The sequence below is a fragment of the Hetaerina americana genome, unplaced genomic scaffold (assembly GCF_022747635.1).
Source record: "Hetaerina americana unplaced genomic scaffold, ioHetAmer1.1.p SCAF_7, whole genome shotgun sequence".
Lineage (NCBI taxonomy): Eukaryota > Metazoa > Arthropoda > Insecta > Odonata > Calopterygidae > Hetaerina > Hetaerina americana.
The window spans coordinates 36845755-36868924 of NW_027287316.1; the positions used below are offsets into that span (position 1 = coordinate 36845755).

The 23170-nt window shown below is 38.0% G+C and overlaps 1 protein-coding gene across 1 annotated transcript in view; it reads right to left on the reverse strand.

The window, feature by feature from the left end:
• The window catches only part of LOC139696632 (solute carrier family 7 member 14-like), a 754106-nt gene extending 733843 nt beyond the window's left edge, over positions 1 to 20263 (reverse strand). The window contains exon 1 of the mRNA XM_071595441.1: positions 18945 to 20263. Within this exon, the coding sequence (XP_071451542.1) occupies positions 18945 to 19036 (92 nt within the window). The 5' untranslated portion in view covers positions 19037 to 20263. The remainder of the gene's footprint in view (positions 1 to 18944) is intronic.
• Positions 20264 to 23170: the final 2907 nt, after the last annotated feature.

Here is a 23170-nt window from a genome sequence, read left to right on the forward strand (position 1 = left end):
GAGGCATTTGAGCTTCCATTCCCGGCTTTATGAATTACCAATATGAATGACGCAACAACGTCATATGGGCAGCGTCCTACAGTAGCTTCGGGATATTATCTCAAGGGAAAGCCAGGCTCACTCTATTGAAAATTGACTATTTCAAGAAAAACCAATGCGATGATTTCCAGTCAGTCTTCGATCAAAACGTTAAATTCAAACATTTTCTCTACTTTTATACGCCACATCCTCGAGAATGCTCCAATTTTAGATTAACCTGTCTTTTGCTTTGTATTTTTTTTCAATTACGAAAGTTCCCCCAAGCTACAAAATAAATTATTTGAAAACCATAATGATCAAAGATCATTTAATGATATTACCTTTACAATGAGCATACGTATCATTTGTAAACTTTAACTCAACGTGATTTCTTTTTACGGCATACTCTGTAGACAAAGAAACATATATCAATTGATTTACATATTGCCATTTAGATATAATTAGAGTAATTTGAGGTGCAGAAGCAGTAATCTACGACATATATTATCATATTACGCCTTGGTTAACTTCCTGCTATCAAAATTTTTAAATGGATTCTCAGATAAATAGAGGATCCACTTTTTTTAATACCATTATAAACAATCAGGCCAATTCAGGCCAATATAATACAAGCCAACCAATTCAGCAGAAACCAGATTGAAGCGGCGAAATGAGTCTCCTCTTCGTATATTCCATCGTTTAAATATAATTTTGTTGCTTGAATATTCATTTTGTCAGCTGTAGTATTTGGTGGCATTACTTCTACCGAAAATAGCCCGGTGTTCTACTGTTAACTTCCATATTTTAGGCCAAAAATATCCCATATTAATAAAATATTTTCTGAATAAAACAAAAGGCAGGCAATTTAACTATCAACCTTTAAACTCTAAATTTTTAGATGCAGTGAAATACGAAGTTACTTGTACGACCTCATGGCTGAATACGCTAATAACATCGATATACGAGGCATAATTTGGCAATTGATCCAAATTCACGCGTAAGTATCATAACGACCTACATATCCATAACATTATACGATTACACATAAGTGAAGCACGAAAAATTACTGGATATCCTTCGGAAATCTTGATAATATTTTATCATAATTCTGGTGCCCACCTATGCTACAGCTGTTAAATTCGAAAATATCCTATCCTTTATCATGAAAAAGTCTCCACTGTCAATGTCTTCGGGTAAATTTTTGTTAAGTAGGTCGACTGATTTGACGCGTCTTTTTACTTCGAAGTTCAAAGGAAACTTCTTTACTTTGCAGATTACGCTAATGAATATCCTTTTTAAAGGTTGACTTATTCCTGCTTTATACCTATAGTAAAATATTGCGCATTGCCACTTCATCCAATCTCTAATAATATCTTCCTTCATCTGACATTTGATCGTTTTACCGAATCTTCAGGGCATCAAGCAAATTGAGTCAAGTATGGAAACTGAGTTAAGTGATTGCATAATTTATTTCCAATACATTAACCCTCCGAATAATTTACGGCGAGTATCAGTAGTGGTTATGAGGGGAGGCGACCGACATCTGAGGTCATGTGGGCTATTATGGGTAGTGGGATAATTTGGTACAAGTAATTAAGGTCAACTTCATCCTGTGTAAATATATCATTTTGATAACATTAAAGCATAATTTTTCACATAATTTATTACGTACTACACGTTTCAATGCGCATGAATCACCTTCAAGTACGAAATACAATTTTGTTCGCACAATTCCGTGTATGTATGGGTAAACTGGAGGCAAAAAATGGAAAAGACGCTGGGATAAGCGTGTGACACCTCATGGGGAGTACTCCGAAGGAACCTTATTGTTCCACGCAGGTCATTTTTCTCAATGAAAATACACACACACACACACACACACATATATATATATATATATATATATATATATATATATATATATATATATATATATATATATATATGTATGTGTATATATATATATATATATATATATATATATATATATATATATATATTTATATGTAGGTCGCGGTAGTCCAGGGGGTAGAGCGTTGGACTGCTGACCGGAGGGGCCCGGGTTTAACTCCCGGGCAAGGCACTCTGGGCACCTGCAGCTCCACCCAAGCTACATGGTTTTTCGGGTACCAGGTCTTCCTGGGAAACCATAACCGGCACAGGGAAAGGAACTGGCCACCCTAGCCTGATATTTGAATTTCACGCGCCATCGGGCTTAGAACTGGGTGAACTCTACCATCACCTCTCAAACCGACCTTCGGGTTGATTACTGTGTAGTGGTTTATATATATATATATATATATATATATATATATATATATATATATATATATATAAATTATTTTCAGAGAAAGGATGAAGGGGGGAGATAAACCCTTGCATTGGCCTAGATCTGATATCAAAGAAAGGCACCAAAGGTTTGAAAATTTGCCATCCCATTTCGCTTTGAAGTTCCCTCAACCTTGCACCTCGGAGAGTATTGTCATCACCTAAATTTGAACTCAAGATGAGAAGCCAGTCGGTCGGTACACTAGTTACTGCACCAAATCCAATTCTCTCATTCGCGACGCGTATCTACAGTTTTGAGTATTCTGAAGGTTTGCCACATTTTGGGAGGTTTTTGCTATCTCTTTAATATTCTCTCGCGCATAGCACCAGCTGACACAAACTAATATTTGTATCGTGGCATCTGGAGTGAAGACTAAGAATATTCGCGTCCATAAAATACTAATATCGGTGGACTTCCCACCCTAGAGGGGAATAACACTGCGTCCCATCGAAATAGGGCTTCAATCATAAAATTATATTGAATAAACGAATATTTGGTCTAGGGCATTTGAATCCTTTATAAAATGAATTAACACGATTTATTTCCCCTGTCTTTGGAATATTTATGGAAAATAAATCCAATTAAGTGAGCGGTTGTTTGCGTAAAAGTACCAGGGATTCATGGAAAAAAATTTCATTACTAAAATGGAATTTTTGCAAAACAAATCCACGAGATTTAAGATACATTTCTACCAGGGCAGAGTAAGTAGGAGGTATTTCGGAATCGGAGGTCGGAGCTTATTCGGAGGTATTAAGTGGAGAGGTCCTTGAATCACGGGGAGAGTAGGCAAGACAGGAATTTGAGAATGACACAAAAAAAAATTTACTTTCCTAGAGACAAAGAGAGGAAGTAATTTCTTCAATAAATTGGAATCTTAGAGAATCAGGATAAAATAAATGAGAGTTTCATAATTTACAAGTGAATACTTATTTATAAATGACCAATGCCCTAAACCTCTTTCATCTGCCCTTATGGCAGACTGCGGTGGACCTTAGATGTACGAGATCAAAGACGCCTCGTATCAAAGAGGCGTATGAAGGTCTCGTACATGTATAAAAGAAGCTATAGGTCTGCTTTTTGTTCATATTCTTAAAAATGATTTCAGCTAAATGAAAATCAGTGATACCTTGCATTTGAACACAGTAATATTTCAAAATGAAACTCTCTGAAAAGCGGCTTAAAAACCCAGATGCCATCTGATTAAATTATTCCCACATTAATCAATCATAAAGTTGGTTTCCGGTAGCTAAGAGTGGAGTTCATCGTCTTTTAAGCCCCGAAAGGTACGAAATTTATCAAAGGAATAGCAGTTCCTTTTTCTTTGTCGACAAACCTTTCCTAGCTGAATTATGGCACGCAAAAAATGACACCCTTGAATTCAATTAGATGAAATAATATAAATATATAATACATTATATATATTTATAAACATACAGTACATTATATAAAACTGATGTGAAAGTCTCACGGATGTGAATAATAATGTATATGAAGTTACCAGTACCAGTTACCAGAGGAAGTAAAAAAAAAAGAAACTCAAGTTTTCGGATTTTCGGTGGTACAAGCCATCTTTCTCAAGGAAGAGAAGGAACTCAGTTCTTTTCTTTATTGTATGTTTATGTGTTTTTGTCGTTGTCTGCTAATTCTAATTTCATATACATTATATATGTTTATACAAATATATAATTTAAACGGAGAAGCGAGATAGTGATAGCGAACAAAAACACAGAGGAAAACATACAAATAAAACTTACCCGTACTCCTGATTTTCGGTGGCCAAACCACCTTCCCCTAGAGAGAAAAGGAACTACCTTCCACCTCCCCCTAAGGGAAAGAACTCTTTCTCCTTTGGAAGAGTTCCTTCTCTCCTTGGAGGAATGTAATTTGGCCACCGAAAATTCGGAATACGGGTGATTTTCATTTGTATGTGTTTCTCTGTATCTTCGTTCGCTAGCACTATCTCGCTTCTCCGTTTAAATTATTATTCACATTCCTTCAATGTATATACAGGTATATATATATATATATATATATATATATATATATATATATATATATAAACCATAAACACAATTATCAACCCGAAGGTCGGTTTAGTAGGTGTGGGCAGAGATCACTCAGTACTAAGCCCTATACGGCGTGTGAAATTCACACATCAGGGTAGGGAGGCCAGTTCCTTTCCCTGTGCCGGTTATGGTTTCCCAGGAAGACCTGTTACCCGAAAAATCATGTAGCTTGGGTGGAGCTGCAGGTGCCCAGAGTGTCCGGGAGTCGAATCCGGGACCCTCCGGTAAGCAGTCCAACGCTCTGCCCACTGGACTACCGCGACCCACATATACATATATATATATATATATATATATATATATATATATATATATATATATATATAATACGTATACATAAGAGCATAAGAGAAAGAGATATCACATCTTCGGAGCCTCTCCCTAAGAGGAATCAGGTTTTTTTAAATAGATTTTTATTCAAATACTTTACTAACAGCATTCATAGGAAAGAAAAACAACGGATAAAGTTGCAGATCTGACAGCGAAAAGTTTTAGAAAAAGTTTAGATTGGAACTAATAATTACTTCTTTCACGACTCCAAAACAGCAAATAGCTCAGGGGTGAATTCTTTACCTCACTCACACCTGCTACAAAGTTTAGGTGAACTAGATACTAGGATCGATAAACTATACAAACCGGCTTGCTCAACTCATTTGTGATAATGCCCATAATACTCTTTAAACTACCGTAGCTTACATCCCTAACCCTTTTTGCACCCATATAGACTATTACCCGCATGCCTCGGGGTCCGAAAATGATGTTCCTACGTAACTACGTAATAGCGCCGTAATGGACTCCCTCTCGCCAGTTTCCATCCCGGCGCTCTTTTTAGTCGTCCCGTAACGCGATCCGCGAGTGTTCCGACTCAACTCTCCCTGCCGGCGAGGACGCACTCTCGCGGGCCTTTCCATCTGGGATGGAAAAGGACGAGGATGAGAGAGGACTTGCGACTCCTCTTTAGGCAGCGCATTAACACAATGAAGGGTTTAGGATGGGGGGAATGGGGGGAGAAAGAAACAAAGGGAGACGAGGCGAAAGCCGCCGCTGCGATTGGATCCACCCTCCCCACACTTCCTTCGCATGGTAGGACGCGAAACAAAAGAGGTGAGTGGGTGCGAAAGGGCGTGAGACACACACACACGTGAGCATGGGTCGAGGAAGGTTTTTTTTAAGTGGTACTAGGGATGAGGGAGGTGAACATCGATGCCGGTTGTTTCTCGATATTTAGAAGTTCGATCTTTTGTTTTCTACATGAAAGTCCGACGTTTAAAATCAGCAGCGGGATCTAGGAAATCTAAGAATTTTTCCAAGGATAAAAGTAATGCCGCAAACTTTTTTCCTTCAAAATAATGTGTTCAATCGAGTTAAATACGAAATTAATTGCACTAATTCAGAGACCAAAATTCACTGAAAAATACATTATTGTACTACGCACAGCATGCAAAATGAGATCAAATTTAGTTTCCAGAACATAACTATTTGATGTTGAGTTTTATTTTAGTTTTTTGTTTAGTTTTATTTATGTTGATTTTTATTTTAGTTTATGTTGAGATTCATTAGAGCAATAAATATTCCCCAATACTTCTGCTTCCACTATCTATTCGCCAATGCCTTAAGATGATGCTTCTTCAACCCTCAACTGCAATATTATAACCTACAAAATAATGTATATTTATCAAAAAATTATTTTTAGTACGTTGGTGGGTGCCAACAAACACGTTAATAAGCCAAAAGATCGGTATTAAAATATTTACTAGTCATCTCATCAGTCTATCCCAAAGTGCCGTCCCGTATTCTAAGGCTCACTTTTTAAATGCAAATTAAAATTTATAAATTTTTGTTCTGCAGATGAATTTTCATTCATCTTTCACATTGATCAAATCCCACTCGGGAAATATACCTTAAATTTTTAATCGCTTAGATACTTATTTTGATTTTCTAGGATATATTCATGATATTATTATTGAACTTGTATTTCTGTATTTTACTCGTATATTATGTTGGTTCAGAATGAAACTGAATTGCTGGCAAGCCTGCTGCACAATTTCAACACGGGAGAGGCATCTTTTACTATTATATTTCATGCACTTATGCACGCTACATGAATTATCATATCTACATATTTAATATATTTTCAAGTATTTGTTAATTTGTTAATCCGTAGTTTTAAATGCTTACCTTCGAAGAGTTATCCTAGAGTTAGAATTAATATGAAAAGTAATTAAAAATATTTCCATAACAATTCCAAATCACAACTTCTTTTCACTAAAGCAAGCCCGGGTTCAAATCCCGGCAGTGTTGAATATTTTTCAGAGGTATCTCGATCCCTACTTGAGATGCTATGTGTAGGGCAATTTGAGTGAGTACGCCGTCCGTCGGATGGGACGTTAAGCTGCGGACCCCTTGGCGCCTTTCGTTAAGAGTAGGCTAATGCCGACGCCGGGTTTCTCTCCACCCTTCATCCTTTCCTGTCCATCCCCTATGGCGCAGTCGGTCGCCTCCCCTAAATACTACTACTACTACTACTACCCAATTGAGGCATTCCCAGCATTAAAGGTTTTTCCTTTATATCAGCAATAGGTACGAGAGATATTGCCACTGCGCTCACAGCTGTGATAAGAGGGCATTACATTTTATTTCAATATGAATGTTTCTTCCGTATGTTTTGAAAAAGTATTATCAGTAGTAGTAGTCTACCTTTATAAATTTGGTTTTTGATGTACTCTGAGACTAATAACGATTGTTCACCTTAGTTCTAACTAACATGATACACGATATGCATACAACCCATACTGCATATTAAATCAACTCATTCTTTACAAACTACGTACTCTCTAACTCACTTAATTCCAAAACGCTCATTTTTTACCTCCCTCTACGTCGCTTTCCCAGCGTTTTCCCCTCCACTATGCCATCTTCAATATCTTATTGCCTATCAATATCCCTCGTTTCCACTTGTCCAGCCTTTTTCGAATTTCTACCAACAACCTCCTTTCTACCCCTACTGTGCCTAAAACTTATTCTTTTGCTTTCCTTTCCATTGAATTTTGGCATTCTTCTCCACATCCATATATCAAAGGTTTCCAATTTATGCTTGTCCTCCTGCCTCAACGACTAAGTTTATTGACCATACAAAAACTCCAAGTAAACGTTTTTGCTGGTCTCTTCTAGACATCTTTACTTAAGGCGTCTGTCATCGACTCCCGCTTCTTGGTTAACGTGCCTTTAGTTAAAACAATTTTTCTTTTAATATTCCATCCACTGTGATCATCCTCATTCAAAATCCTTCTCAATTAGGTGAACTCTTGTTCCTATTGTAGTAATGTCATCCAACTTTAATGTTCATCAATGCCTTCCGATGCCATGAGAAACTCTTTACTTTCGTTTTTTACGATCAATTTTCATCCCGTACGTATCACAATGATTCTGCCAAAGATTAGAAATAGAATTGCGTATATAATAAATGCTTAGTGATTGTGCATGTACCGAGATTTCTAGGTTATACTTAAAGTTGACACATTAATGAACGGTTCTAATTTACATTATATTAAGGGGACATTACAGTCGATAAATAAATAAAAATACAGAAACACCGATATGAAAGATATCAAAATTTTGTTTGGTTTGCCTTACAACTAGAGAGCCTTGAATGCTGCTCTCAGCAGTGAGGATATTCCTGATATGATCTGATCCGCTTACATTTTCGAAAGAGGTGCGGAATCTTGTTACCCGTTCATCACCGCCCTGTGGTTTGTCTCCCCTCTGTCTTTCTTCAAGGAGAGCCTCAAAGAGGTTTTTCCCATCTCGAGGGAGAAATTGAGTGCTTGCCATTAGCCCTCACCCAAAAGAACGTTCACGACAGAGAAAAAATCTATCCAGCCTCGACAGTACAAGAGAGTTCATAAGAGCCAAGGAACATCCAACGGTATGGCTCGAGTTTTTGGACAACTGTAGAATGGAGATTAAAAAGATATTAAGACTCGAAAAACTAATTCCGCTGGTTACATTATCTCATTCTAGGTTTGCTTACGAGTAAAATCCAGTCAAATAAAACATGAGGAAAGTGATCATGTGAAAAAAATTGAAGCTACCAAAATAGTTGTTGGATACTCCTAAGCAAACACAGACAAAGCATGCATGACAGTCGAAATGGCAATGATGAAGCTCTTTTTGAAGATGAAGATAAAATGAAAAAGTAAAAACCATATTACTGACAACCTATTCGTGGGGAATAAATGCACTCAAGATCGTTATATGAAGTGGATACAGCTGATACTGATGAGAGATGACACTACATTCTCAGAAGAGTATTTAACGTCTCAAACAAAATTTCATTAACAAACAAGGAAAAAGAGATAAACGAAATACGCTCGAAACAATATAAAAATCGTGGCATCAGACTTCGACGCAATTCTGCAACATAATTGGCGATACGTGTACGAAGATAACAACGGTAATGGAGAGTTTAAGAAGTGTATATATTCTTCGCTAAATAGCATATATATATATATATATATATATATATATATATATATATATATATATATATATATATATATATATATATATATATATATATATATATATATGTGTGTGTGTGTGTGTGTGTGTGTGTGTGTGGGTCGCGGTGTTCCAGTGGGCAGAGCGTTGGACTGCTTACCGGAGGGTCCCGGGTTCGATTCCTGGGCAAGGCACTCTGGGCACCTGCAGCTCCACCCAAGCTATGTGATTTTTCGGGTACCAGGTCTTCCTGGGAAACCATAACCGGCACAGGGAAAGGAACTTGCCCCCCTAGCCTGATGTGTGAATTTTCACACGCCGTACAGGGCTTAGTACTGGGTGATCTTTACCATCACCTACTAAACCGACCTTCGGGTTGATTACTGTGTTTATATATATATATATATATATATATATATATATATATATATATATATATATATATACATACGAGGGTCATCCGGAAAGTATTACCCGTTCGTGCCGCATGAAGTGCTGACGACGCGAGTAGCCGCTGGACGAGGTCAGATAGCTTCAGTGGCTTGTCTGCCTTCTCTGAGCCAAGTTGCGTGACGCTAGCATTGCCTGTGTTGTTTCTGTGATTGTTTACAATGTTTAAAAAAATTGAGAACGCCGCCAGTTGTGAAGTGAGGGCAGTGATTAAATTCCTCAATGCAAGAAACGTTCGCCCATGTGATATTCATCGCCAATTAAAGGAGGTGTATGGAGACAATGTAATGGACGAGTCGTCTGTTCAGCGGTGGTGTCGCAACTTCAACATGGGGAGGGGGAACACACACGACGATGAGCGTTCGGGGAGACCGTCTGTCATTACAGACCAACTGGTGAGCTCAGTTGACGAATTCGTGAGGAACGATCGGCGCGTCACAATTGATGACATCTGTGAGCATTTTCCCAATGTTTCTCGAACAATTGTTCATGAAATTGTTAAACACCATCTGCATTATGCAAAAATTTGTGCAAGATGGGTCCCTCGCGTATCTCAATGAGCTGGCGGCGAAGGACTATGCAGCAGGAATACAGAAACTTGTCACACGTTATGACAAATGCCTTAATTTGCTTGGAGATTATGTTGAGAAGTAGTTTAAAGTATCCTCTTTCAAATAAAATTTTTTATGTTTGTTAATATTTACTTTTGTGTCTTTATTTCACGAACGGGTACTACTTTCCGGATGACCCTCGTGTGTGTGTGTGTGTGTGTATATATATATATATATATATATATAATATATATAACTATAATATAATAGATATAATATATATAACAGATAATATTGTTACTGTTATTATGTTATTATTATTACTTTTGTATGCTAGCAAAAACCAAGGGAATCCGATAATTTTTACTCGTTGTAAGAGAAAATTTCAACCTTTCTCTATAATCAATCTTTCTCTCAATTTCTATCTTTCTCTACTTATTGGTATTTCCTAACAGTATTGTTCATTGGTCATTATTTGAAAATGTTTTATATTCCATGAAGCAAAGTGACTAATTTTCATAAGGAAACACTTATGAAAATTAAAAACACAGTGGAGAAGTTGTTTAACAGACAAAATATTTAAGGTAAATTTCGCGGTACTTGTCGAAAAAATACTCACTCTATTATTTCACCAATAATAGAGTACGCTATTCGCTAATAGAGCTATTCCGATCCATTGGATAAGATTGAATAGTTTAATATTTAATAAAGATTTCAGGTAATTTAAAAAACACGTAATTCTGAATAAAAAACACAAAGCTGACTTGAGCCTACATATTCTGTGCATATTTCAATAATCATATCTCAGAAACTGATCAACTCATTGAGTTAATTTTCTTCTCGAAGCGTTTCGGACTTCATCCCTTGGTTCATTGTTAAAAATTAACATTTTCCAAAGATAAGTCCGTTTACTCACAATAGATGTCAAGGTCTATCATAATATCGTTTAAAATAAAAATTGGTTGTATTTGCGCTGTTAAGTATGAGAGTAGATGGAATTCCTACGCCAAATTGTGATAAAATTGTACTACTAATTTTTAAAGAAATACATTCAATTTTGTACTCAAACATTTGCAATAGGGAAGAACATATATTTTCCATGAGAATCTTTCCTGGGCCAAAGGGAATCTTTCACGGCCTACGACCACACTTACAAGAATATCGCGTAAGTGACCTTTGTCAAATCTACACCTCAATCCAGTTTTTGTAAAAATGTATGATCTGCAATATGATCGGGCGTTGCATAATATAAACGGAGCCTTCAGCGTAATATATCTCTACCAAAATAGTGTAATGTACCATCGAGCTCATCGGAGATGATGAAATAAAACGGAATAGTATTCTGCCTTTTTTTAACCTCTGTCTGCTCATTGTTCCGTTTTTCCGAATATTCAATTTTCTTTCAACTCACGGCTAATAGAAAGACAATGGCGCTCATCAAAGAACTTTTTTCTAGAACCGGAGGGCACATTCCTGCAGGAAAATTTCCATTTAATATAGCGGGGACGCGAATTGAAAATTTAATGAAGCGTCTGGTTTTCGGATGAGCGTGTTTTATGGAGACCCTGAGGTGCAGAACTTTGAAAGAGAACCAACCGAAAGAAAAATAAAATAATCCTGGCGGATATGATAAAAAGCAGGGTGCTGATGGAGAGGGAAGGCAGAAGGTCAATGTGAAACCAGTGAATCTCTCTAAGAGGATATTTTGCTCAGTATTTAAGTGCTAAATTTAATTATACCACAAAACACTTTTATCTCTCCCTTTTTGTTCTTTCCGATATGTTTTCCGTATCATCTTCATTCGATTCAACTGCGAATGGCATTACTGTTCGAAATAATGAACTTTAACAAGTAATAATACGGCACGTCAAAATTTTATTAATTACTTTCCATGAATGTGTATGTAATGATGCAAATATATTCACGTGACTCCATGAATACGGTTCATTTAAGTTCAAATTTAAATTAATTATGCCACTTTGTGCCAAATAAAAGACGTGGAGTCGTTATATCCAAACGTTGTTTTAGTATTACAGCGATTTTAGTGAGATCCCAATTTATAGCATATTTGATTTATTATAATGATTGAACAACTAATTTATTCACAATAAAATTCTCTCTTGTGTGTTTCATGCGCTGAAAGCGTATGAAATACACCAGCGAGAAACCAACTCAGCGTTTTTATCTAAATTGTCCATTTTAAAAGCTCACACACTGACAATGTCTCTCCCGTTTTTCAGAAAATTTACTCTCTTTCAATTGAATAGTTATGCAGCGGTAAAATATTTGACAGTCACACTTATGGTACAGTTTAAACGCATTTAAGCACCTTGTATTTAAACTTATTTCGGGATTTCAATAATCATTTGATTACGCAAACGCGACTATTAATTGTATACATGTCGTCCCTCTCCTTGTTGACTTTTGGAGGTTAGGATTTTGCAATTTTGGTGAATATTACATATATAATTACCCAAAAATATTGTTTGCCATCACGTCGCTAACATCGTCTCATTATGAGTAAAGTGCCAGGAGTATAGTAAGGATGGAGGGCTGGTGAAAATTCTATGCCACACTAACTCGCCCAATGAAAACGTTCATTTTCGTCATCCTCGGAACTCAAGAAATATAATTGATCCCTGCCCATCTTGGACTACCACAGGAGGCAGATGTGTCTATTAATGACTGGTTTTCCAAAAAGAGCATTTTGGTACAAACCTCCATTTCTTCTAATGAGCTCGGAATACGTCAGAATGGTTAGATTAGGGCTAAGGGACAAAACACGTGCACCAAATCAAGTGAGATGCAAGACTAAAGCGTTATCAGAGTGAATGGGTATCATCGTCTACTTGATTAGGAATGACGGCGGGATGTAATCGGCCAATCTTCGAAATGAAGGGATAATTACGAGCCAGTGTAACTACAGTCAAGAGAATCCTCTTAACACGTCGCGTTCACGACTACACGTCGTATAGTCGACCCGTCCCGATAAATGGCAGTTTACAGTTTCCGGGAAGCATGGTTTGGAACTAAGACCTCTTAAGTTGCGGGTAATCTGAATAACGGGCGTCGTTCGAGACTCATTATAACTTTTCTTCAAGGAAATTAAACCTCTTAAAACGAAAACCGACAAAAAATTGACAATTCATTCGAAATACATGAATTTTCTTGATAAAAATCGTCTCTAACGTTCGGCCATAGAGTTGTTTAAACCAGGAATGGCTGCTCCCTTTCAGAGGTTATCATTGAAAAAGTTATCGGTTAATGCACTTTCACTACTGGAAAAGTTTGGGGCATGTGCTTAATGTCTCCCTCCCAAATAGCGGAGAGTTTTTATTGCTCCAAGAGTGTCCATCATCAGGAGGGCTCTCATACGAAGACGCATGGATGTGCTTACTGTGTGTGTGGCTGAGACGGAGAGGGACGCATTTTAATTTACTCCGGTCGTTATAGCCGGAGACTTCCGCGGAATTATACTCATGCATGAGCGTGCAAATCACACCCATTTGGAGCGATCGCAGGGTTCACTGTCGAGGTCATTGGGAGAAAACCCTCTTTCCTGCACGCGAGCACCCGCGCAACTAAACGGTATTAACGACTGTTTTTCGTGCCAGTCCCGCGTAAACCTGTTGGCGCCCACATTTTGAGAGTGCTGCGGTATATGTGGGAAAGCAGGGGAAGGAGGGGTTAAAGGAGAAGGTCTCTGAAAGTTGAGTATGAAACAATCCTCTTTTACGAAGAATATATCTATGTGGGTATGCGCCCCAAGTTCAACTTGCTTTCCCATATTGCGATGATGATTCATCGCGATTCGGGAAATATGCCTATGGCTTGCAAATATTGCGATCACTTTGCGATTAGCTATCGCCTTTCTATGATCAAGTTTCGACGGAATTCGGTGAATATGGAGTAGTTTATGGACGTTTTGCGATAAAAATACTCCTAGAAATGCTGCGGAATTAGTGGATAATTAAAATACGAAAAATTGTATGAGCCAACTATACAAATGCAAAAAGAAAGAGTTACGCGCTATTTTGATCATGTTGAGAAAATTGATGAGAGTCGAATCAGCGAACATGATAAGTGACTGAAACTGAAACACTGAATGGTTTGAGATAGCAAAGGGTAGATCGTGAAATTTACCGGCAAATGTGGTCGAAAAGACTAAAGGATAGAATTATTAGACTAAGAAGCAAAATAAAACGTTAGAAAAAAATGCTAAATGTGAAAAAATGATGAAAGAGTAAAAGAGAGTAAGTGCTAAGAATGGTCAAGCCTTAGGTCAGACATTCAGATCTTTTCAAAACCCACCTCGAGAGGTAAGAGCGTAGAAAGTATGCATGTGCTCATTAGCATAGCGAGGGCAACATTGATAGACCGACGGTTAGATCGCTGACCTAAATTAAACGAGTTGGCTTCCCACTTCATTAATAAATGTAAATAAAAGTTTATCTTCGGCAAAATCTTGTCCTGATGGACTCTCGCCTCTAAGAGGTGTGGAACTACAAGGTGTTAGGTCATCGGCCACTAGGGTAATCTTGAGTTGTGATCGCGTTGGGAAAGATTACAATTAATCCAAAATTCAAGAGTTAGTATTAGCAATGATAACCACCAGGTGAGGACAGTCAGAAAACTGCCCACGTTGAATCTTCTGGGATGCTGGGTAAGGATGTCAATTTGAACTAACCTTTGGTGTAATGCTAATCGTTAGGCTGCGGTTACACTGTACACATCGAATACTCTTCAGAAATCAATATAATTATTCCTCACTGAAAAAATAAACTTGGTATATTTTCACACAAACAACTTCAAAATAATTCCAGTTTTGACCCATAGGCGACATCAAACCGTTATTGTGATAAAGTTTTTTGTGTGAAAAAATACCAATTCTTTTTATTCATGGATCATAATTCTCACAAAGCAGAGCCTCAAACCATCAATTTTATTTCAAAATTATTCCTTTTAATTCCAAATTATTCATTTATTTCGCAAAACCATAATATTTAAACTGAAAAACTAAAAATCAAAATGATTTCTCATGAGGTTTTTCTTCCGTGTCAACGATAGAAATATGCGATAGCTAAGCGGACCAAGTCACTATTGCTGTTCTGAAAAAAGGGCTCGTCCTATAAGATTGCAATTTTTTTCTTCCCTCGAGCAAGAATGTTTGCCATAAAAATTAATATTTTTTACAGAGAACTTTGATCGAATTTTTTTATAAAGATCTGTTTAAAGCGCCAGTTCCTGTAGCAATAATGACTGTTGACATCAATTGAGGATTGTTTGCGGTTAAATCCTCCGGAGTAAAATATCAATTGGGAAATAACTGTGGTTCTAAGTGAATTAAGCTGGACTGAAGGACGCATGCAGTAGAGTAGGAGGAGCGTCACCATCAAAATGATGTCAAACGGGGGAAACTCGTCAACCTATCCAATTCATCTGAACTCTGCGAAAATCTTCGTCAGAAACAAGTTCCACAATATCTGCAGAAAATTTACTCAGGGAAGAAGTCAACTGATAAAACGATTTTCAAAAATACACCACAGTCACAAAAAGATTAAGCCGGACTAATGCAATAATTCTCGTAAGGAATAAATAGTTCTAATTCACTTATGACACCTAGGCAACTATTGATATTGATAGATTGACTTATTGCTTTTCTCCTCAAAAGATTTTGGATAATGACAAAATGCTAAAAAAATCAACAATTCAGATGAGGAGACTATCTTCATCTACCATACAAGGTTATCTGTACCAGGAGGATATTCTTTCCGAGTGAAAGCTAGGCAAATTCAAAAGACAGAATTCTACATTGACTCTTTGATTAACATTGACCTTAGTCTCAATGCAACGCAGCTCCATCACACCTGACGTGGTTTTTTTTCTTTCATCGCACATTTTATGAATACCCCAAAATTCCTCTCAAGGATACATACAAAACTAAAGCCGGTATTTTAGCAGCCCTTCTCACGCACCCTCGAGGAGAATTTAAGGGCACGATGAGGATGTGGATGCACTTGGTGCCGTCTACCCTGCCGAGTGTTTTTCCTTTCTCAGTCTCTTCTCCCATTCCTATTGTAGCATAAGTAAATGCTTCCTTTTTTGAATTTAAATCATTCCGACTACAGAGATTTTTTTTGGTTCCTCACTCTTTTAAAGCCTTCTGGTTAGTTAGTCAGTAAACTCCAATAATTTAGTCAAAAATGTCCATCAACCCGAACTAAAGCTTCCAGCAGTGACAATTTCAGTTGGGAGTTCTTAATTCTTGGTATAACGGTATGGAAAAATCACCAATAGTCTATTAGCTGCTACATGGGGTGAAGGCTAATCATTAAAACTGGACAACATCTGCCTTCAACTTTCATGAATCAACGCCATTTTTTCTCGTACAAAGGGCTCTCATCTTCCATGCAGCGACAATTTTTGACTTTGGAAAAAATTTTGCCGTTTTAAAATAAACTCATTTCTGTTAGTGTTCATCGTAAATTATTTACTAATTATTCATTAAATTACAATTCATTCAGTTGAGAGTTGCGTAAGTTGCGAAAGTATGCTTTTTTCATTCGATGGATATATTAATTAATAATATAAATCAATAATGCTGGTGTTCCAAAAAATAGTTCTTCTGATGTAGCAGATTTAATGGAAAAGGTCGAGATATCGTTAGAGTACGATGTCTCTTTATCGACACTACGAAAACTCGATGTGTTCGAAGGGAATTTCATTCAAGCACAACATTTGCAGCTCGTCATGTTATATTATTGATGTCCGATGCCTCAATAAAAAATACAACGTTTCAAAATCACAAACTTAGAATACTGATTCAAGTTCATGCTAGAAGAAGTCAAATATTTCAAAGGTATCTTATTTCATTTCATTCTCGCTTTTACCTGATAGATAATTTAATTTATTGAATCATTTATTAAAGGGAAGGAGGTAGCTTAGTAGGTAGAGCGCTAAGCTACTGACAGGAGTACCCGGGGTCGATTCATGAGTTTGTCTCTGGACACCCTCAGTTTCACCAAAGCCAGAATTTTCTGTAACAAGATCCTCCAGTAAAACCAATTGCGGCAGTAGCCCCCCTAATACCCTGATCCTGATGTGTGAATTTCACACGCCTTAGAGCCAAGTACTTGATGAGCTCTACCCTCACGAATCTAACCGACTCTCGGGTTGAAAACTGTGGTTTTGGTTCTGGAATATTATTTATTGCCGTATTTACCTAGAATTTAGGAATATTTAGAGTTTTAAAGATGGAAATAATAAAATAATACCAGCGATTGATGCTTCACTGATAATTACATGGGAGTTGAATTAATGCTTTAGTGAAAAATACACAAGGTAGTACGATTTTCCTCGTCACGGTGAAAAACTTAATATTGATATCAAGCAGGTAAAAATCTTTTAAACATAAACATTCATCTGTATATCATTGAAAAATAGGATTAATACTATTATAAATTTCTGATTTTATGAATCAATGGACGAACGAAATACACAATAACCAAAGGCATGCTAATAAAAAAACTGTATAATGTAAAATTAAACAGAGGTGGACATAAATGGCGTGCGCGAAGTGTCAAATTTATGAAAAAAGAAGTGATCTAATTTATCGTGCTGTTTTGTGAAGTGATTCGGTAGATATTATTAAATTTCGGCATCCAATACCGTTGAAGAAGAACTGAATATACTGAACGTTCCCACAACCGAGAGATTATGTATACGTATATGATTACTAGAGCCTAAGTAGATAGAATCGAATGAGGGTTTCTTTGAAATGTTATTTTTCCTACGACCCTACCACTGTTATTCTATCATTATTGGTGAATAGAAAACAGATTGATTTCCATTTTTTTTTTAATTTACGGATCAAATATGAAGATTAGAACTTGATTTCTCACCACTTTGTCATTGTAAAAACGTTTTTGTGCGATTTAAATGTTTTAATATTTTCGATTTTTTAAAAAAACGTCTGTTCTTAAAACACAAAAAAATAATATTTTTTTTAAATGAATTACCACCAAATTACGACTCCTAAAACCTTTCATTACATTTGCAGAATTAAGAATATTACTCCTCTTCATACCGTTCATCCCACCATCTTTAAAGAGTTTAAGGTCGCGATTTTTTTAATATTTCCGGATTTGTGAAAAGGTATGAACTGGTTCAGGGGTGTTATATCATTTTACATAATTATGTGGTCGACACACGAATATTCACCCGAAAGCTAGTTAGGATGGTAAAAATAACACGAGGGTGTCGACCGTGGGTAAAAGAGGATGTACACCACCACCTATCCCAACGCCCTCTCACCCCCACAAAGAGCAACCATCCGCTCCCGATGATTCATCACCCGTCCTCCCACCCTCCAGCTCTCACCCCGATTCGATTCTCGTCCAATCTGCCAAGATCTAATGAGAACGCGATACATAATAAGAGTAACTACCTGTTTACACACCTAATCTCCCCCAACCAAGTGATCACTAGCACACGATCGCGGAATGATATCAGGCATGCAACACCACTGAATGGAAACGCCTTCGTTTTACGAAGAACATTGCCTCCTTCCACCTTCCTCAACCCCCTCCCTTTTCCAAAGATTGTTTAACGCGCGCAGATTTCTCCGCGGAGTTACATCGCTTAATGGATCGAAGTTTCTTTCATATTCCTCCCATGCGGAAGCTAATTTTCCCTCCAAAGTATCACATACTATTGGATCAATTAAAAAAATGAGATATGTATGTACATACATATATGAAAACGAAAACATCAGGCGACATATATTTAGTAGAACATAGAAAAAAGATGAGGCGGACGCCACCTTTTAAATAGTGGAAATTCATACAGTATGTGTAAGACAACATTATACACACACACACGCATATATATATATATATATATATATATATATATATATATATATATATATATATATATATATATATATATATATATATGTACATACACACAACGCAGAAGATATACAATTTTATATTTAGGCATCCATGCATGTGGGTGCCTTTCACCGACCTTTGTCTCAGTCCGGCCGCTATTCCTCCACCGGCGGCAGAGTCCCCGCCTCCCCCGTCGGCCGGCGCCGCTGCGGCTGCCGCGGAATCCATGCTGGTCGCTGTTGTTCCTCGACGACGCTCCTCCGCGTTCACTCAAAGGAACGCCACCGAACAGGGGAATGAGGAGCACACCCGGAGGTAGGGGTTAAAGGATGTGCAGTGCAGGGAGAGAAGCGTGTTAAAAGAGGGAGATAGGTGACGGATTTGGATAAGGAAGATGACGGAGCCAGATGGGGTCAATCACACATCGGTCAGCAATCGGGAGAAATCCTTGGCGTGTGCCTTTCCTTTCAACCCTGTCTTCCACTCCGGATCAGTGAGACCAAATCAAGGAAGCCTTACTCCTCTTCACCGGCCGCAGCACCGACGTGGAATACTATGGAGGACGGTCAAATTGCTGCTGCACTCACGTCGTGGGACAGGATCGAAGTCAGGGCCGTCGAAAGCTTGGAGCGGAACCGAAGAGGACAGGAGTGGGGGTGGAGGTGTACGGAATCGAATGGATTTCTCGAAACAACAGACCTCTCGCTTCCAGCCCCTTTTTTCACTCTGGTGAAGGTTCAACTTTCTCCCCGGTGGGAACGTTAAACCACCACCTTCCAATATTTCTCTCTTTTCACTCGTCACTTCCTGGCCAACGCCCCCGCGAGATAACACGACCTTCGTTTTCTTTACCCTTCCTCTTTCTTCCTCACTTCTCTGCTCCACTCGACCTTTTATCCCTTACTCTTCTCCAGCCCGAATATCTCGAGTCTCCTTCATTGTCTTCGATCCTCCCCGGAATGTATCATCTTGGCTTTGGGTCTTTGGGTGCGTCTTTCTTACTTTTCAACCTTTCGGAATTGATATTTTCCCACCTTCTTATGTTAAGGACGATTTTTTTCCCATAAAGGGACGAATCCCCCTACGCTACGAAACAGATTTACTTTCCTCCAAGCTCTCTCGCTACCTGAATGATTAGATTATTCTTTCCTTCAGTCTCTCCCTCTTTTCCTTTGGTCACTTCACCACAACTTCGGACAACAAACTGCGCCCGGAGAGAGCGAGAAGGGATCGGTGGCCAGGTATGAAGAACGCGTCGGCGCGCGCGTTTCTTCGTGATAACGTCGAGTGCGTGCGGGTGATATGCGTGTATATGCGAGGGGCGGACAAGAGTGACTAAAGGACGAGTACTAAAGCTCCACCTCGAATTCTCCCCTACCCTTATTCGGATCCCCCCCTTCTAGATGATGAGAAGAGGGACGCAAGAGAGATTCAAACACCTCAGCGCCACGGGAAGCCGAGAGACTCTGCGTGCCGCGATCCCTTTTTACCGCACCCTTACCGAACCCTCTCTCTCTCCCCTCCTCCCACACCCCTCCGTCCATCTCCCACTCTCCTCTCGGAAAACCTCCCTCTCTCCACGCGGCTGACAGCCCTCCCACCCCCCCTCCCTCCACACTCTGCAGTCTACCCCGTCGATTCTCTTAACTCTCCTCCCCTCTCCTCTCAAACCCTCGTCCTCCCCTTAAAACTACATACACACACACACCCCACCCCCGCAACGACCCTTTTCAACCCTCCCCTCAAGTCCCTCGAACCTACCCGCGTCCCCCCCCGGACCCTCCCTCCTCCATGCCTTCGACTCCACCCCCTCAAAAAAACCCCTTTTGCGATCTTTTTTCTTTCGCTCTCTCTCCATTCCTGAATGCTCTCGTCGCGGATCTCTGCGGACAGCGCCGCCGAGCGTCGGGGTTTGCAACTTCCTCTTCGATTCCGGTTACCCCAAGCGACGACCCCTACGTGGCGTCGTCCAATACTATATCAGCGATGGGCGGGCGCGTCTTATTTTGAATCTCAGGAAGTGATCACACGACTGAAATGCGGGATTGGTGGTCAAGACGCACGCACCATTTCCCCAGCTTTCTTTTTCAGGGTTTATCCATTTGGAATGCGGACGACGGATGATTTTCCGGAATTATTACAGTTTTTGTGGCTAATGTTGTGGCCCGTATAGCAATTAGTTTATTGACTGCATTTGTTTCGTCGAATGTGGATGAGCTGTGGAAAGGTCATCCTGGGAACTCTATTCTGATACCTCCCGAAAAGATAACAAACACCTGCCGGGGACGCGGCAATAAAAATCTTCAGACGGGAAGGTTAATCAGAAATGGAGGAGAGGTTTCAATTCGTATTAAATCCTATCGGCATGTACAATTAAGGGAGTTTAAGAAGTGAGAATCGTGGATTGCTATTTATCTTTCCCTAGATAATGTCTTTTTCAACCCCTGATAACCCATAAAAACATAAATCAAAATATAACACAATCCTTAGGTTATTCTAGAATTATTTTTAGGAAATTCTAAAACATGTTCCCAGGCCCCAGAGTAGGTCCCTGCAAAATTCCCTTTCTCTATACTGACTGACCTGGCTGTGATGAGACCAGATCCCAAACTATGCTTACTATATGTCACACCAACAATTCAGTCATTAGCATCACTTATTACCATACATTCTGTTTTCTCCCTATGTTTGTCATACTTTTTTAGGCATTCATTCAATTTTCTTGATTGTCACACCTTGGCCATTCTTAATATAATACATAGGGTTGTAATTGGGAAATTGACTAATTTATTGTCTCCCTCCTTAGAGCCTTATGCCCATTCCAGTGACTCATTTGGATAGCTAAAATTTGTTAAGTCTTCAGCACCATATATGAGTGGATCAGATTTGAAATTTTCCATCTATCCAAGCCTTTAAAATTTAAGAGGAACTACTCCCATCTATAATAGCTCAGAGCAACTCAAACTTCATCACTTGCTTATAATTCACTTCACTCATATCTCGTTCTTAATGTCATCAATGTGCATGGCTGGATTTTCTTCTTTAGAGAGCAGTATAGATAGAGCTCATTTTCATGCATAGGATCTCCATTAATTGCTAGGCTGGACATCACCGGAGTGATTTTTTTCATTTCCTGTAAAAATTTCAGGCATTCTTACCATGCACTTTACACATTTTCATTGATCATTGCTGTTTGATATTATTATTAATGAATGTGAATTTCAGTTACAGTGAATAAGATTTTTATCTTTAAACAAATGCCTACATCCCAAAGTTTATTTTGAAGGATCATTTCCTAATGAGCTTGGCTAATTGGCAAAAATGTTTCAAAATAGAAAACCCAAAAATAATTTTGCAAACAAACCCTAAAATTTTTATGCAAGAAAAAAATAAAGCCAATCTCTGATAAGCATGAAAGAGTATCTTATATGAAGCTTCGCATTAGACTGACCATAATTTAACTTTGAAAATGTGTGTGTGATGGTAAAAGTAAGCACTCTTTATACAAATTTCACCATTAATTAAACTAATACAGTATTTTACAAGGTTATATATGTAAAATGTGTTTTTCATGAATTTTATCAGCCACTGTAAATGGTAAATAGAATAATTATTTAATGGACAACTTATCTTGTGTAGACTATTTAAAGTTATTACATAATTTAGCGTATAAACCACTTTAAATGAAGGGAATGCAATGAAACATTAAGTAACTCAAAATGCAGCCATGGTCATTCTGGTTCCAACAGTTATCAATGTTCACAATGAATGCAGCACAAAGTGATAAAAAAGAAAAAAAATCATTGTAAATATGGACTTTACTCCTCAGACTAAATACACCATGCAATATTCTTGGAATAAAATTTAGATCAATTTTTTGTGCACATACTAAAAATGTTTTTCTGAATTTTTTAAAATGTTGATATAACATCATACATAAAAATTTGAGTTTATTAGTTTCATAAACTACCATATTATTTTACAAAAGAAAAGGTATGCACATTAGGAAAAGAAAATTTTTTATAAATATTTCACTCGCATAAATACTTCTACAAGTATAAGCATCTTTTTCTGAGTTTAATCAAACATTATCTGCGATAGTATACTGTTGTCTTTTTTCAAGCAGCATTACCCTCATGGCTGTATCATATATAAGTGATGTCTACTATAGTAATGAGATGGTGTAAGTATGGCTGTTTAAAGAGAAACATGAGATCAGAGTTAGGGGCATTTTATATCTCATTATGTCTTTGAGTTATAATGATAATGGTGGCATACAGGTAGATTTGTATCAGGACCTCCAATGTTCTTGACAATTTCATAGATTTAAGATAAGTTGAAAACAAACAGTATGGTGAGAGA